The following is a 14283-nucleotide window of genomic DNA, read 5'->3' as shown; positions in this document are numbered from 1 at the left end:
CAAGGATAAAATCACTCTGTGTAGAAAATAAATACATTTTAAAAAATTCATAGCATTTAAAAAAATTATTTATTACATTAATAATATTTCTATATGAAAGGAATAATAATAATATTTCTATATGAAAGGAATGTGCTCCTGTGCAACAGAAACATGTTCCCTCCGTTTCATTGTAATGCCGTGATTTCCCATTAAAAATTTTACTTTAATTTATTTTTACTATAAAATGGGCTGTTCTCTGGAATCCTGGCAATCTGAATTTTGCTTCCACCAGGGGACTGCATTCCTCCACGCACCCCCACCCCCCCATTCCCACTTTGTGCCACAAAGAGGCAGTTGCCATGGGAAACAAACTTCTTTGTCTCAAAATTTCAACCACTTGGAGGGGGCAGGCGGGGGGTGGGCGGGTTCGTGTGGACGATGAGGGGGGGGTCAAGTACCTCCCCCCCATCTGCCGGAGTGAGGAATGGTTTTCCTGAATTTTTGGAGTTCAGAATGTGATGGCTGGGGGGGTGGGGGGCAGGGGGCGGGGCTAGGAGATGGAGGTGAAACGGATCGTTAGCAAGGACAGAGCCAGTGCCCAGGTGGGTCCTTAAGCCGTTAGAGCCTTAAGGAGATTACACACGTGCCTCCGCAGGGACTAATTCTATTGGACGCTAGTCAGGGTTGCCAGGGGCGACGGCCTTGGCTGATAAATAGGATCCTGGAGCGCGATTGGTTGGAAACCGGGGGGGGTGCTGGGAGGGGAAATCCAAGCGGGAGGCTCCAGCAGGCGGGGGTGGGGGGCGTGGAGAGGGAGCCGGTCCGCCCGCGAGCAGACTATTCGCGGTCTCTGAAAGAGACAGTTGCGGCGCTTGCTCCGAGGCGACACAGCCGAGGCGGGAGACGGGCGGCGGCGCTCTCTCTCTCTCTCTCTCTATCTCTCTCTCTCTCTTCTCCGTCTCTCTCGAGGGGGGGGCGGGAGGGTGGAGCGCGACTCTTTTTGCAGCGTGCTCGGCGATGCGTGCTCTGGTTCTGCCACGGTCCTGCCACGGTTTCGTCTCTTTCTGAGGGGAGGGGCGCTAGGCCCGGAGACAGTCGCGCGGTCGGCGGTGCCAGCCGCCGCTCGGGGACAATGTACCGCCGTGGAGCGCCGGCGGTGAGGCGGGCCGCCATCGCCGCCGCCCGGGCCGACGGGGGCCCCACGCCACCGAGCCGGTGAAGTCACCGGGGGTGGGAGGAGGAGGAGGAGGAGGGGCGGGGGACGGACGGAGAAGGGAGCGGGCCCCGGGGTGGCGGACGGCATGTTTGAGCTGGCCTCCCTCTTCCTGCTGCTCCAGGACATGCTGCTGGAGATCGAGCAGAAGGTGGCGGTGCTGGCGGAGCTGTCGGTGCACAGCGAGAGCCTGCTGCTGGAGGGGAAGGCCCAGACGCGCGAGGAGGGCGAGCAGCTGGCCGTCCGGCTGCGCAGCCTGAAGAGCAGCCTGCTGGAGCTGCAGAGGATGCTGCTGGACAAGCAGATCAACATACAGGTGAGTCACCCGTACAAACAGATCAACATACAGGTCAGTCACCTGCTCAAACCGATCAACATACAGGTCAGTCACCTGCGCAAACATCACAAATATCTACATACAGGTGAGCCCTGTCTAACCTGCACAAACAGATCAACGTACAGGTGAGCTCTGTCTCTGTCTCACCTGTGCAAGCATGAATACTCCTGTCTCAACTGAGCACACATCACAACATCAAATCAAATCAGAACATACAGGTGAATTCTGTCTCTGTCTCACCCAAGCAAATAGATCAACGTTCAGGTGAGCCCAAGTGAGGCGTTTTTTCTGTGGCAGTTCTGTGCGTGAGAGCAGAGATCGCTGCGTCTCACGGACACTGTGCACCTGCGCACCTGCGCGCCCGTTCCGTGACTTCCTGGCGTTAGGGCCCTGTCACGCTGGACGGTAGTCTGGGAAATCCCCTGACGTCATTAGAAATCCTGAGATGGCCCAGTACCTGCTCGGCTGATTCTGTAGAAGGTCGATCCAGATTAACATTTAACAGTCGGCTGGGTAGGCAGGGTTGTCTGAAACAAAATTATAGAAAAAATAAGTGAATATATTTTTGTGTACACAGAATGATATGCATCAGATAACACAGCCTCGAGGGGCAGATTGATTTCTGAATGAAACCCTGGAATGTTCCCTTGAAGGGTTTCCAGGGCAACCTCAAACCCCATTGGTTGCTAGGAGATTCCCTACTTCCTGGCAATAATATGTAAACAATGCTCTTTATGTATGTATTTCCGTTTTAGTCTAATATAGGAAGTTCGATGGAAAGGGGTTCCAGGAATTTTGACTTTTAATTCCTAAACGTAGGCGAGGAATCCGCTCAGCTTGAATCGCTGCGAGAGACAACACTTTGCACGTGCCAAAAAAAACATACTTTTACTCGTCAGAAAGTTTGTCATAGCAGCCAGATCGCTAAGAGGGGATAATCTGTTCTATTTTTGCGGAAGTGTGTTGTCAGAGAGGCCGACAAGGCAGAGCCCTTGACATTGGCAATTACTGCAGAGGTACAAACAAACGATCGTGCACAATTTCTGTCCGTACACATTACTCCTTACAACCATATCTTATGTCATATCTTCTTATTCTTTAACCTAAATGTTTACAGTAACAGCCTTTTCCTTATAGTCTGGAGCTACAGTTCACAGCAGTGCTGACTGTGCTGCAATGGTTGCTGCTGAAATGAGAAGCTTTGCTGAAATCCAGTTGACTGGAGGTGGGGTTTTGGGGGGGTTATGGGGGCGGGGTGTGTGGTCCGTCCTGACTCACGTGCGCACTCCTGTCTATCCCACAGGCCTCTCTGGCGTGGGACGAGCTGGAAGGGCATCGGAGAGCGCGCGTAATGTCCCGTTCCGCTAGTTATGTGTCACTGCCTCTCTACCCCCCCCCCCTTCCGCCCCCCAATCTGTCTACTGCCCCGTGAATGGCCGTTTGTCCTGGACTATAAAGGGGCAGAACAGTCCCACTCAGTGCATTGTTGTGGGCAAACGGGCTCTCGCCATAAAGGCCTACTGTCCCACCGGGTCACCGGACTGGTGTCATAAAGAGGTTAAAGGTCACCGTGCAGCCCATTTCTGGTGGAGACGGGTCGGGAAGTGCATACCAGTCATGCAAAATCCGGTCCAGGTGCTACCTGCTATTTTTATCTGGAGAGACGTGAACATTGTTTTCACTGTTCTCAGCCACATGTTTTAGCCCTTGACCCGGCATAGTCATCATTTTGTCCTGCTGAAATACAGCTAAGTCATGACAGTAGACAGATGGCAATGGGAGAGTTGAGGGGTCATGAACCCGATAATGGGGCGGAGCCACCGCCAGCTGTCAATCACTGACTTTTGTTGAGCCAGTCATGTGACTTTGGCCCTGTTAAGATCCCTGAGTCACGGCAGAAACACTCTGTTTGGAGGTTCATGAAGCCCCACTTTCCCATTTCCTGTGGAGAGTGCAGTCTGGTGTTGGATGCTAGAATCTTGAAAATGCAAAAATCAGTTCACCCCAAATCTTTACTTGCAGTAATTCTGTGTGATCCTATCTTGCTGCTGCTCTCAGCTTTCTGTAGACTCAGGTGCGATCTTACCCTCCTGTAATTAGATAGGAAATACTGCTAAATTAGTCTTATCGTTTCTCTCCAAATATGGACAGTCGGGATAATAAAACGGAAAGGTACTAGTTTCCTATGTTGGGTGTTGCTTAATTAAAAATAAACAGATTCACGGTTTGTCCTTAGCTTTTAAAAAAAAAAAAATTATTTATTTTTATCCTAGATTTTACAAGGAAACCCCCATTCAGATTGACATTCTTTTTCAAGGGGAACCTGAAATATACAGTACAGATGGCTATAAAAAGTTTGAACTCACTTTGCTTTCTTAATTATGCCTCTTGTCATGTGCAATTGGAATATCATGTCAGAAACCACTTGCAAAATGTGGGTGTTTTTTCCCCTCAAAGTTAAGGACAAACCGTTAAGTGAGAGAACTAAATCAAGCCCATAATGGCCATTAATCTCGTGAAATATGGAGATATGGAAATGAGGTGTTGTTCCTGTACAGATTCCAGGTTCACGCTGTGATTGGCTGAGCATATTGGTCGTGATTGGCCGAGCAGTCGATACCACATGTGCTGCTCCTTATTCATCATCATTCAACTTACTTTTTTTTTTTTTTCAAAGATTTCAGATCTGTTTTCCGAATCGAGTCTTTCTTCCAATGCATTTGCTCCCTGCCCTCACCGCCTGCATCCTGCCTGCCCTCTGACCTCTGACCCCTGACCCCGCAGGGCTGCCTGCAGGAGCAGGAGGACATCGAGCCGGACTCGGCCCTGTCCCAGAGCCCCAGTGTGCAGGACTGGCTGGCCCAGGCCCGCTCCACCCGGTCCCTGCAGCACCAGGACAGCGTGCAGCGGCAGAAGGTGCGGTTACCGCCACCGGGGGGGGGGGGGGTCGGGGGGGTCCGGGCGGTACTCAGGGGGTTCTGACCGAAATGGGATTACCACAGCACCACCACGGGCTGCTTATCTGAGAGGGGTTCAGGAGGGAGTAGAACCAGGCGTGGGTCACTCCATTCATGGAGGACTGGTGTGTTTGTGATTTTTACAGGAGCTGGAGGAGCAGCTGGACAAGCAGAAGAAGCTCCTGAAGTCCGTCGCCAGCCTGGGGGAGGAGATTCTGACCCAGCAGGCCACGCCCAACGGAGCCAGGTAAGCGCACCTGTGGAGGTCTGTCAGGTGTACTACAGAAACCCTGGAGTTTATGCCACACTGCAGACCAGTAACCCCCCTCTGTTCTGTGCCCTCTCTTCCTCTCTCCCTGTCTGTGCACCACTCTCCCTCTTTCATTCATACTATACCTCTATTTCTTTCCCTCCTCTATCTTGCTCTCAATCTCCTCCTCTCTCTCTCTCTACTCCCCCCTCTCTCCCCCTCTCACTCTCTCTCCCTCTCTTTTTTCTCTCTCCCCCCATATGCTCTTCATCCCTCTGACCTCCTCTCACCCTCCCTCCATCTCTCTTCCCTCTCTCTCTCCCTCCCTCCCCCTCTCTCCCCTCCCTCTCTCCCCCAGTCCTGCGGAGTCCGTGCCCCGGGAGCTGGGTCTGGAGCAGGAGAACCAGGCCGCTCTGGATCAGATGAGGCAGAAGTGGGAGAGCCTGAGCAAAGAGCTGAGCACCAAGCTGCAGCTCCTGCACAGCACGGTGGAGCAGGACAGCAAGCAGCCTGTACTACGCCTTATTATTATTATTATTATTATTATTGTTATTAATAATAATAATGCTATTATTATTATTATTAGTCACAGGAATAGTAGCATTAATAATTGCAATTTAAATTATTTGCACTAATTACTGAATTGTGTAATAAACAATTATTAATATGTATTTCAAATTATTACTAGTATTGTTATTATTAGTACTAGTAGTGCACCTGTGACCATTCCAGAAATATAGCGCATGTCGGTGGGTCTTATTGCTCATTTGCTACTTCCATCTTGTGTCATGGGAAGAGAGTTTGTCCATGTTCCTGTCTTTCGTTCCCTGTGACTCCCAGGTGTACAACAGGCCCAGCAGAGTCACCACCTCCGGGCCTTCGTTCAAAGGAGAGGCGCAGGCTCAGGACAAATCGTCCCTCAAATCTCTGTTTGGGGATTTCAGCCAGGCTTACGAAGAGGCGCGCTCGCAGGTACGCCCCCCAATTCCTTCCTCATCCTGCGTGTTTGTTCGACGAGCTCTGAGCACTGAGTGACGGTGTCGTGTAATGTGTCCTCCTCGCAGCCAGGGGGCGCTGAGAAGCAGGGCATTCACCTGGAGCAGCAGCTCTACGCCGCTGTGTCGGCCAGCTCCTCCTGGCTGGACGGCGTGGAGAACAGCCTGTTCTCCGGACCCGTGCTGCTGGCGGAGGACACGGAAACGCACCTCTGTAACCAGGAGGTGAGGACCCGCAGCATTGGGCGCTAGCGGTAAAATGGAGGAACTCAGACTTTAGGAACATTTGTGCCCCTCTGTAGTAAACCGGGGCCTGGATTCAATAAAAAAAACTTACAATTGAATGAAAATATGTATTTTCGTCTTTATGAAAGCACTTTGGCAAGATTAGCACTTACTAAAACTACGTTGCATTGGCAACTAAAAGCAACATTAATCTGTACAATTTTCTGTACATTTTTAAGTTTTTGTGACATCTTGAGAGTATATTATTTTTCCATAACGTTTCTGGGGTGTCAAAAGTGTAAAGAACATTAAAGTAATAATGAATAATAATTCAGCCCAGGTCGGCTGTGCTGTGGGTCATGTGACTGAGTTTGGATTTGGTCCTTATTCAGGCTTTGAAGAAGGATCTGGCAGAGGTGACGGAGGAGGTGGGGAGGAGCAGGGAGGTGCTGGGGAGTGAGGAGGGGCTGGGGGGTGAGGACCAGGAGGTGATGGAGGAGACGCTGGACTACCTGGCTGCGCGACTCGGGTCCCTGGACTCAGTGGTGGGCCAGCATTGTGAGGACACCAGGAGACGCATGCAGGAGCTCGCTGCCTTTCAGGTCTGTGTGTGCGCGCGCGTGTGTGTGTGTGAGAGGGAGAGAGTGTGTGTGTGTGTGTGTGAGAGAGAGAGAGAGAGAGAGTGTATGTGTGTGTGTGAGAGAGAGAGAGTGTGTGTGTGTGAGAGAGAGAGAGAGTGTGTGTGTGAGAGAGTGTGTGTTCATGTGCGTGTGTGTGTGTGAGAGAGAGAGTGAGTGTGTGTGTGTGCTAGCATGTTGGTGAAAGTGTGTCTATGTGTCTAGGCCACCTTGGTTGATGTAGGAGTGTGTGTGTGTGTGTGTGTGTGTGTGTGAATGGGTTATTGTGTAGTTTTGAGTCTGCATAGGTTAGTGTAAGTGTGTATGTGGGTTCATAGGTCTGAGTGTGTATATCAATATATGTATGTATGAATATGTGTACATGTGTGAGTGATGCCGTTTCTCTCTTCACACAGACGGAGTTGCGGCTGCTCTTCACGGCTCTGAGTGAGACCAGATACCAGGTCCTGCAGACTCTTACCGAGGCTCTGGACCGGCCGGCCTCCAAACAGATGGAGGTGTGTGTGTGTGTGTGTGTGTGTGCGTGCGTGCGTGCGGTGGCGTTGGCGTGTGTGCGTGTGCGTGTGCGTGTGTGTGTACCCTCAGAACTGCGCCTCGCGCTCCTGTCCTCCCCTGTCCTGGTGTGGAAGTACACCCTGACAGCGCGGTTCCTCTCTCTCCCTCCAGTGCATCTCGGAGGCAGAGGACAGTCTGAGGGAGATTGAGCAGAGGATCTGCGAGCTCAAATCCACGGGAGAGGAGCTACAGCCCGACCAGGGCTCAACGCAAGAGCTGCTCAAGCTGCAGGTACTGCGGTGTACTCAATTATTTCTCTCTCACACACACACACTTACACATACTCACACATACAGACTCACACATAAACACACGCACACATGCACACACGTCCGTACAGACATGCATGCATGCACTCACACATGCATATAAATACAAACACACATATACAGTACATGTAAATACAAACACACACACACACACTGCTGCCATAGACTGATTGCTAGTATGGGTAACCGATAAACCTACATAAACTGATCCAATCATATTAGTGCTGTGTCTTGTATTACTGCTCTTATGAGGACCTCACATTTCCCTTGTGAGGACCTTGTTTCCCTTATGAGGACCTTGTGTTTCCGTTATGAGGACCTCGTGTTTCCCTTATGAGGACCTTGTGTTTCCCTTATGAGGACCTTGTGTTTCCCTTATGAGGACCTTGTGTTTCCCTTATGAGGACCTTGTGTTTCCCTTATGAGGACCTTGTGTTTCCCTTATGAGGACCTCGTGTTTCCCTCATGAGGACCTCGTGTTTCCCTCATGAGGACCTTGTGTTTCCCTTATGAGGACCTTGTGTTTCCCTTATGAGGACCTTGTGTTTCCCTTATGAGGACCTTGTGTTTCCCTTATGAGGACCTTGTGTTTCCCTTATGAGGACCTTGTGTTTCCCTTATGAGGACCTTGTGTTTCCCTGTGTTTTCCCAGGACATGTATGAGGAGCTGGTGCTGACCGTGGGCTCGCGCTGCAGCGGGCTGAACCAGAACCTGGCGCTGAAGGCCCAGTACGAGCGCGCCCTGCAGGACCTGGCCGACCTCATCGACACCGCTCAGGACAAGATGGCCGCCGACCAGAAGATGATGGCCGGCTCGGTGGCAGAGGTCCAGAACCTGCTGGACAAGCACAAAGTAGGGCTCTTCTCCCTTGTGGAAATGAATGTTGAAAACATATTGGATTAAAATACGCTACTGAGACACCGCAATATTGCGACTTTCATACACCGCAGTTTAAATTACATGGTTACATGGCTGTGAAATCTATCTATCGTGTAAGTCCATATATTTACAAGAATATTGGTCACACCGCTCTCAGAAAGCATGATTAGTGTGAATAGACAAGCTTGAACGCGACTTTCGGCGGGCAAGCTTGAACGCAGTTTTTTATAAGGTCGATCTGCGGTTTTTGATAGGCGAGGTCGACCACAACTTTTGGCGGGCAGATTTGAGCGCGGTTTTTGAAGGGTGAGGTCGATCGCGGTTTTTTTTTTCGACGGGCACGCTCCGTGACTCTTTCCTCTTCCCGCCCCCCCTCCCCCCCCCCACCTCAGGAGTTCTTCCAGGGCCTGGAGTCCCACATGATCCTGACGGAGACGTTCTTCCGGAAGATCAGCAGCTTCCTGCTCCCGCGGGAGAGCCAGACTCTGGAGGAGACCATGGCCCAGGCACAGGGGGTCCTCAAACAGGCCCACAAGAGGGGTGTGGAGCTGGAGTACATCCTGGAGGTCAGCACCCCAAATATCAACTAACAACCAATAAAAAATCACAATTACGTAATGGTTATGCTGCGAAAAATGAAACCGTAACGATATTATCTTTTACAATTCAGACAAATTGTTGTATTTCTCCATTTTCAGATTAATTTTCTTGCTCTGCAAGATTAATTTGGTTAATTTAATATTATTTTCCTTGTTTTGATAGAGTACCTTGCTTATTTTTAAATGATGCTTATCTTTCCTTATTTTAAATTTGCATTTTTTACAGTGTATTTGTTTGCTTGTTTTGTTGTCTACTTGTAGAATTGAGATTTGTATTCTATGTGTGTGTGTGTGTGTGTGTGTGTGTGTGTGCGCGTGCATATGGGCTTGTGTTTGTTTGTGCTCTGGTTTTTGATCCTCTGTGCTTGCCGTACGTGTGCTGTGTGCTCTCTCAGTCCTGGAGCAGTCTGGAGCAGGACTACCAGGCCCTGCACCGGCAGCTGGAGACAGTAGAGGGCAGCATCCCCATCGTGGGTCTGGTGGAGGAGACCGAGGAGAGACTGACCGAGAGAATCGCCCTATATCAGGTATACACACACGCACGCACGCACACTCTCTCACACACACACACGTGCATGTGCTCAAACACACTCACTCTCAAATACACACACATACAGACAGTTGTGACATCACCTTAATGGTGAAAACCAGAGAGGTAACAACCAACAGAACAACAGCTATGGTGATTGGTGGACACTGCTTCCTGCATGCAGAGAGCCCGGAAGCACAGCCAATCAGGTTTGTCTTAACTCCTTTCTGCGCCCACAGCGACTGAAGCTGAACTTGACGCAGCACCAGCACCAGCTGTACCAGGTTCTGGAGGACGGGAAGAGGCTGCTGCTGTCAGTGTGCTGCTCGGACCTGGAGAACCAGCTCACCCAGCTGGGGGAGCACTGGCTCAACAGCACCACCAAGGTCAACAAGGAGCTGCACCGGCTGGACTCCATCCTCAAGCACTGGACACGGTCAGGGGCTGCCTCCAGATACACACACACACACACACACAAACACGCGCGCACACACACACACACACAAACACGCGCGCACACACACACACACAAACGCGCGCACACACACACACACACACACACTCCCTCTTTTAGACACACATACACACACAAACACGCACACACATAAATAACATCCTCACAAGCCTGTACTATGTCATGTACATTAGTACATCAGGACTGAGCTGCTATAATGTTACTTGAAGGAAGGGGAATGGACTCTACAGGGAGATCTCTGCTTCTTTGATCATGGTGATTCATAGACGTGTTCCCTTGTTTGCTTTGATCGTGAAATCTGTGAGTTTGACGCTGTTTACAGACCTTCAGTGGGATTTCGCAGATTCCAAGTAGGAGTAACATTTAGGTATTTAGTGGAAATCCAGATCGACATACATGGCTTATTTTTATAGTCATTTAAAAAAAAAAAATCAATTTACACAGCTTAATATTTAACTGGGTTAAGTACATTGCTCAAGGGTACACATACCACTACCCTGCCTGGGATTTGAGGTCCAAGCTCAGTTTCATTACCATTATATTGTAGTGTCTCTTTAGCTATCATAGTTGGATGCCGACCTGAATGCTCGTCATGTGACCTCCCCCATCGTCTCCACCCTGCCCCCCCCCCCTCACAGATACCAGACCGAGTCGTCCGAGCTGAACCAGTGGTTGCGGTCCGCTCTGGACCGCCTGGAGTTTTGGACCACCCAGTCGGTGACCGTGCCCCAGGAGCTTGAGACCGTCAGGGACCACCTTCTGGCCTTCCTGGTGAGTGCTCCTGGAGGGGTCGAGATCGATCACACCGCGCTCCTGATCTGTTCACTCAGTACCCGCGTCCTCCTGCCACTTCTGGCTTTTGCGTGGCCTCTCGAGGCCTTCATAGAGCTTCAGTTGCAGTTTCTTAGCGCCCCAAGCCTGCAGTTTTGGCCCGTCTCATCAGGGCATCCAGGGTAAAGGGTCATCCAATGTCAAAGGGTAGTGCTATCACAAAGCTAGCAGTCCACTTTCTTTGGAATTATTACACTAATACCAAGGTGGCTTTGTATGGGTGGGATTTAGAGTCATTTTGGCACCTCTAAGACTCGAGAGTGGTTAAGCAAATGGAGCAGTCCGAGTCTTTGCCATGAAGCACTTAGCTTGACACTCTAGACAGAACTCTAGCTCTAGCATTTGGATGGATCCAACTGACCTGACCTGGAAATGCAGCCATTTTGTTTTCTCTGGGACGTTGGAGACTGGGGGGGAAAAACCAAAGTGCGGGCGGGGCAGCAGCAGCTCACGTCCTCTCCCCCTCGTCCCTCAGGACTTCTCCAAGGAAGTGGACGCCAAGTCATCGCTGAAGTCGTCGGTGCTGAGCACGGGCAACCAGCTGATGCGGCTGAAGAAGGTGGACACGGCGGGGCTGCGGGCGGCTTTGGCGCAGGTGGACACGCAGTGGGCCGAGCTGCTCACGCGCATCCCCGTGGTGCAGGAGAAGCTGCACCAGGTATCCGCACCGCCGCACGCACCACCGCATGCAGGCTCACAAGAGCCAACGCTGGCCAACGTGTGCCAATGCACATCTGTGAAGACTAGCATACATCAGTATACACCAACATACATCAACAGTCACCAGCATAAACCAATGTACCCCAGCTTACCCCGAAAGGTGACAATATAAACACACCAACATCCACAACACTGACACTCACTGACATTTAAATTGCATGCAGGCATACCAAAAGCACCCCTTGTATCAGCTTAACACCAGTTAACACCAGCATTATCCACATCCACCACAAACTTGTATGTGCGCAGTGTGTAGCACGCACCAATAAACACCACCACATAATAACATGCCCCGTATGTGCTCAACACATATCCTGGTCTGAATTAATCCCCCGAGGCTAGGTCCTTCCTGCCATTGTAGCCAGTCCTGTTCTCAGTATAGCACAGTGTTCTGTTGAATGCTTTTGACCCAAGCTGAAGCTGAGACTGAAGCAGAAGTTAGCAGTTGAAGCTAAAGGCTAAAGGCTGCGGTGGGCATCTGTGCACCCCCAGCTCCAGATGGAGAAGCTGGCGTCTAGGCACGCCATCACCGAGTTGATGAGCTGGATCTCGCTGATGGAGAACGTGATGGAGGAGGACCAGGAGAAGATCCGCGGGGTGGTGGGGTCCCAGGCCATCCGGGACTACCTGCAGAAGTACAAGGTAAGGACCGCGCCCCCGTCTTCAGAAAGCAAGGTCACACTCGTTATTCATTTCATTCGTCATGTCTGTTCTTTTTAAAAACATTGGAAGTGCTCGCCCATCTCTGTGCTAGTTCTTGAGTTATGAAACTTAAGTCCAGTGATTCATGAACTAATAAAGTTTGTTCAAAATCCTACTTGACTGAACTATAATACTGTGTTGGCGTATGGAAAAAAGAAGCCTTCTGAGAATTCCATTGTTTGGAGGTTTCTGCAAGACACTGCAGATTTATTTAATGCTCTAGGGTTACTGTATGAGGACATGCTGAATTGATTCCACTTTGTTTCCTCCAAGGGCTTCAAGATCGATGTGAACTGCAAGCAGCTGACCGTGGACTTCGTGAACCAGTCGGTCCTGCAGATCAGCAGCCAGGATGTGGAGAGCAAGCGGAGCGACAAGACCGACTTCGCCGAGAGGCTGGGCGCCATGAACCGCCGCTGGCAGATTCTGCAGGGCCTCATTACCGAGAAGGTACCATAGAAATCAGCCAGAGGTTCTCGTCACTGAGAACGTACCATAGAAATCAGCCACAGCTGCTAATCTCTATGAAAGTACCATAGATATCAGTCGGAGGTTCTTGCTTAGAAGGAACCATTGAGCTCATCTTCTCCAACATCGCTTGTGCGTTCCCTCAGATCCAGATGCTGGAGTCTCTGCTGGAGGCGTGGCTGGAGTACGAGAGCAACGTGCAGACCCTGAAGACCTGGTTCACCGCGCAGGAGGAGAAGCTGAAGAAAAAGCACCGGATAGAGGACCTGGCCTCGGTGCAGAATGCCCTGAAAGACTGCCAGGTAGGACGCAGTACAGTACAGCATGCCCTCCAAAGACTACAGGTGATGCTGTGGTGGATGTTACCTGTTCATATTGCTCGCTCTTGAGAAATGAGAAGTCTCTTGTTTGGCGATCTCTCACTCTCCAGGAGCTGGAGGAGTTGGTGAAGGAGAAAGAGAGGGAGGTGGAGAAGGTGGAGGAGCGGGGCTGCGCTCTCATCCAGAACAAGAAGGAGGAGGCGTGCGCCGTCGTCATGGACGCGCTCCAGGGGCTCAATCACAGCTGGGCCAACCTGGACCACCTGGTGGGTTTCCTCATCTTATGATGTCACCTCTGTGTTAAAATGCCTGGGTAAAATGCCTTAGGAATGGCTCTCACGACTGGTGGGGTTGCTGATCTCTTTCGGTGAATATCCAGCCAGATAAGTTGATTGTGTTTGTGCTGTTTGAGAGCATTATCGAATCATCGACAGCTAGTAAATGCAGTAACAGTAGCTAAGTGAAATAATGAGTCACAGCTTGTGCTGATTCAGTAGTCTAACCAGGAACACAGCTTTTGCCAATACCCTTAAACTTATATAAAACACAGCTTAAGCTGATTCAGTGACCTGACGCGTTGCTTTTTGTCCGATTTGTGTCCAGATCGGACAGCTGAAGATCAGCCTGAAGTCCGTGCTGGACCAGTGGAACGTGTACAGGCGGGCATCCGAGGAGATCAACGGCTACCTGATGGAGGGGCGGTACTCCGTGTCCCGGTTCCGCCTCCTCACCGGCTCTCTGGAGGCCGTCCAGGTGCAGGTGGAGAACCTGCAGGTACGGAACTCGGTCCGGGTCCTAACAACGTCAATTCTCCATCGACTGTAAAGTATTTCAAGAAGTCAGATCGTCTGGCAATCATCCTGTGTAGCCCACTAGCCTGGACTGGGGTGAATGTGTGTTGCGTGTGGGGGCGGCTGTGCTGACTGCAGTGTCTCTGCAGAACCTGCAGGAGGAGCTAGAGAAGCAGGAGAGCAGCCTGAGGAGGTTCGGCTCGGTCACGCACCAGCTGCTGAAGGAGTGCCACCCGTCCGTCGCCGACACCCTCAACACCACCCTCAAGGACGTCAACATGAGGTACGGCCCACAGGAAGTGTTCAGTCATCATTTGTGAGACAGGAAGTTCCAGGTAAACTCCAGGAAGTGAACAGGAAGTGATAGATAATGGCTGTTGGACAGGAGGTTGCAACTAAACTGCAGGGACTAGACAAGAAATGACGGGCTGTGGCTCTTAGATGGTCCTTGGAAACTTCAGGAAATTTGACAAGATGTGATTGGAAGTACTTGTTAGAGAGGAAGCTTTAGGTAAACCACAGGAAGTGACAGGCTGTGGCTGTGGTG

General features: G+C 50.8%; 1 protein-coding gene across 1 annotated transcript in view; it reads left to right on the top strand.

The window, feature by feature from the left end:
* Positions 1 to 14283, top strand: part of LOC135258055 (nesprin-1-like) — a 161438-nt gene that overhangs the window by 111763 nt on the left and 35392 nt on the right. Inside the window, exons 99-119 of the mRNA XM_064341253.1 lie at positions 1320 to 1511; positions 4317 to 4448; positions 4636 to 4736; positions 5098 to 5251; positions 5580 to 5711; positions 5804 to 5959; positions 6352 to 6561; positions 6993 to 7094; positions 7264 to 7383; positions 8074 to 8274; positions 8694 to 8867; positions 9296 to 9427; positions 9669 to 9865; positions 10543 to 10675; positions 11211 to 11393; positions 11948 to 12097; positions 12431 to 12607; positions 12772 to 12927; positions 13056 to 13211; positions 13549 to 13719; positions 13886 to 14019. Coding sequence (XP_064197323.1) covers positions 1320 to 1511; positions 4317 to 4448; positions 4636 to 4736; positions 5098 to 5251; positions 5580 to 5711; positions 5804 to 5959; positions 6352 to 6561; positions 6993 to 7094; positions 7264 to 7383; positions 8074 to 8274; positions 8694 to 8867; positions 9296 to 9427; positions 9669 to 9865; positions 10543 to 10675; positions 11211 to 11393; positions 11948 to 12097; positions 12431 to 12607; positions 12772 to 12927; positions 13056 to 13211; positions 13549 to 13719; positions 13886 to 14019 — 3263 coding nt within the window. The remainder of the gene's footprint in view (positions 1 to 1319; positions 1512 to 4316; positions 4449 to 4635; positions 4737 to 5097; positions 5252 to 5579; positions 5712 to 5803; positions 5960 to 6351; positions 6562 to 6992; positions 7095 to 7263; positions 7384 to 8073; positions 8275 to 8693; positions 8868 to 9295; positions 9428 to 9668; positions 9866 to 10542; positions 10676 to 11210; positions 11394 to 11947; positions 12098 to 12430; positions 12608 to 12771; positions 12928 to 13055; positions 13212 to 13548; positions 13720 to 13885; positions 14020 to 14283) is intronic.

The sequence above is a fragment of the Anguilla rostrata genome, chromosome 6, assembly GCF_018555375.3.
Source record: "Anguilla rostrata isolate EN2019 chromosome 6, ASM1855537v3, whole genome shotgun sequence".
NCBI lineage: Eukaryota > Metazoa > Chordata > Actinopteri > Anguilliformes > Anguillidae > Anguilla > Anguilla rostrata.
The sequence above is the reverse complement of the archived record's forward strand: the minus strand, read 5'-3'. Positions and strand labels throughout refer to the sequence as shown.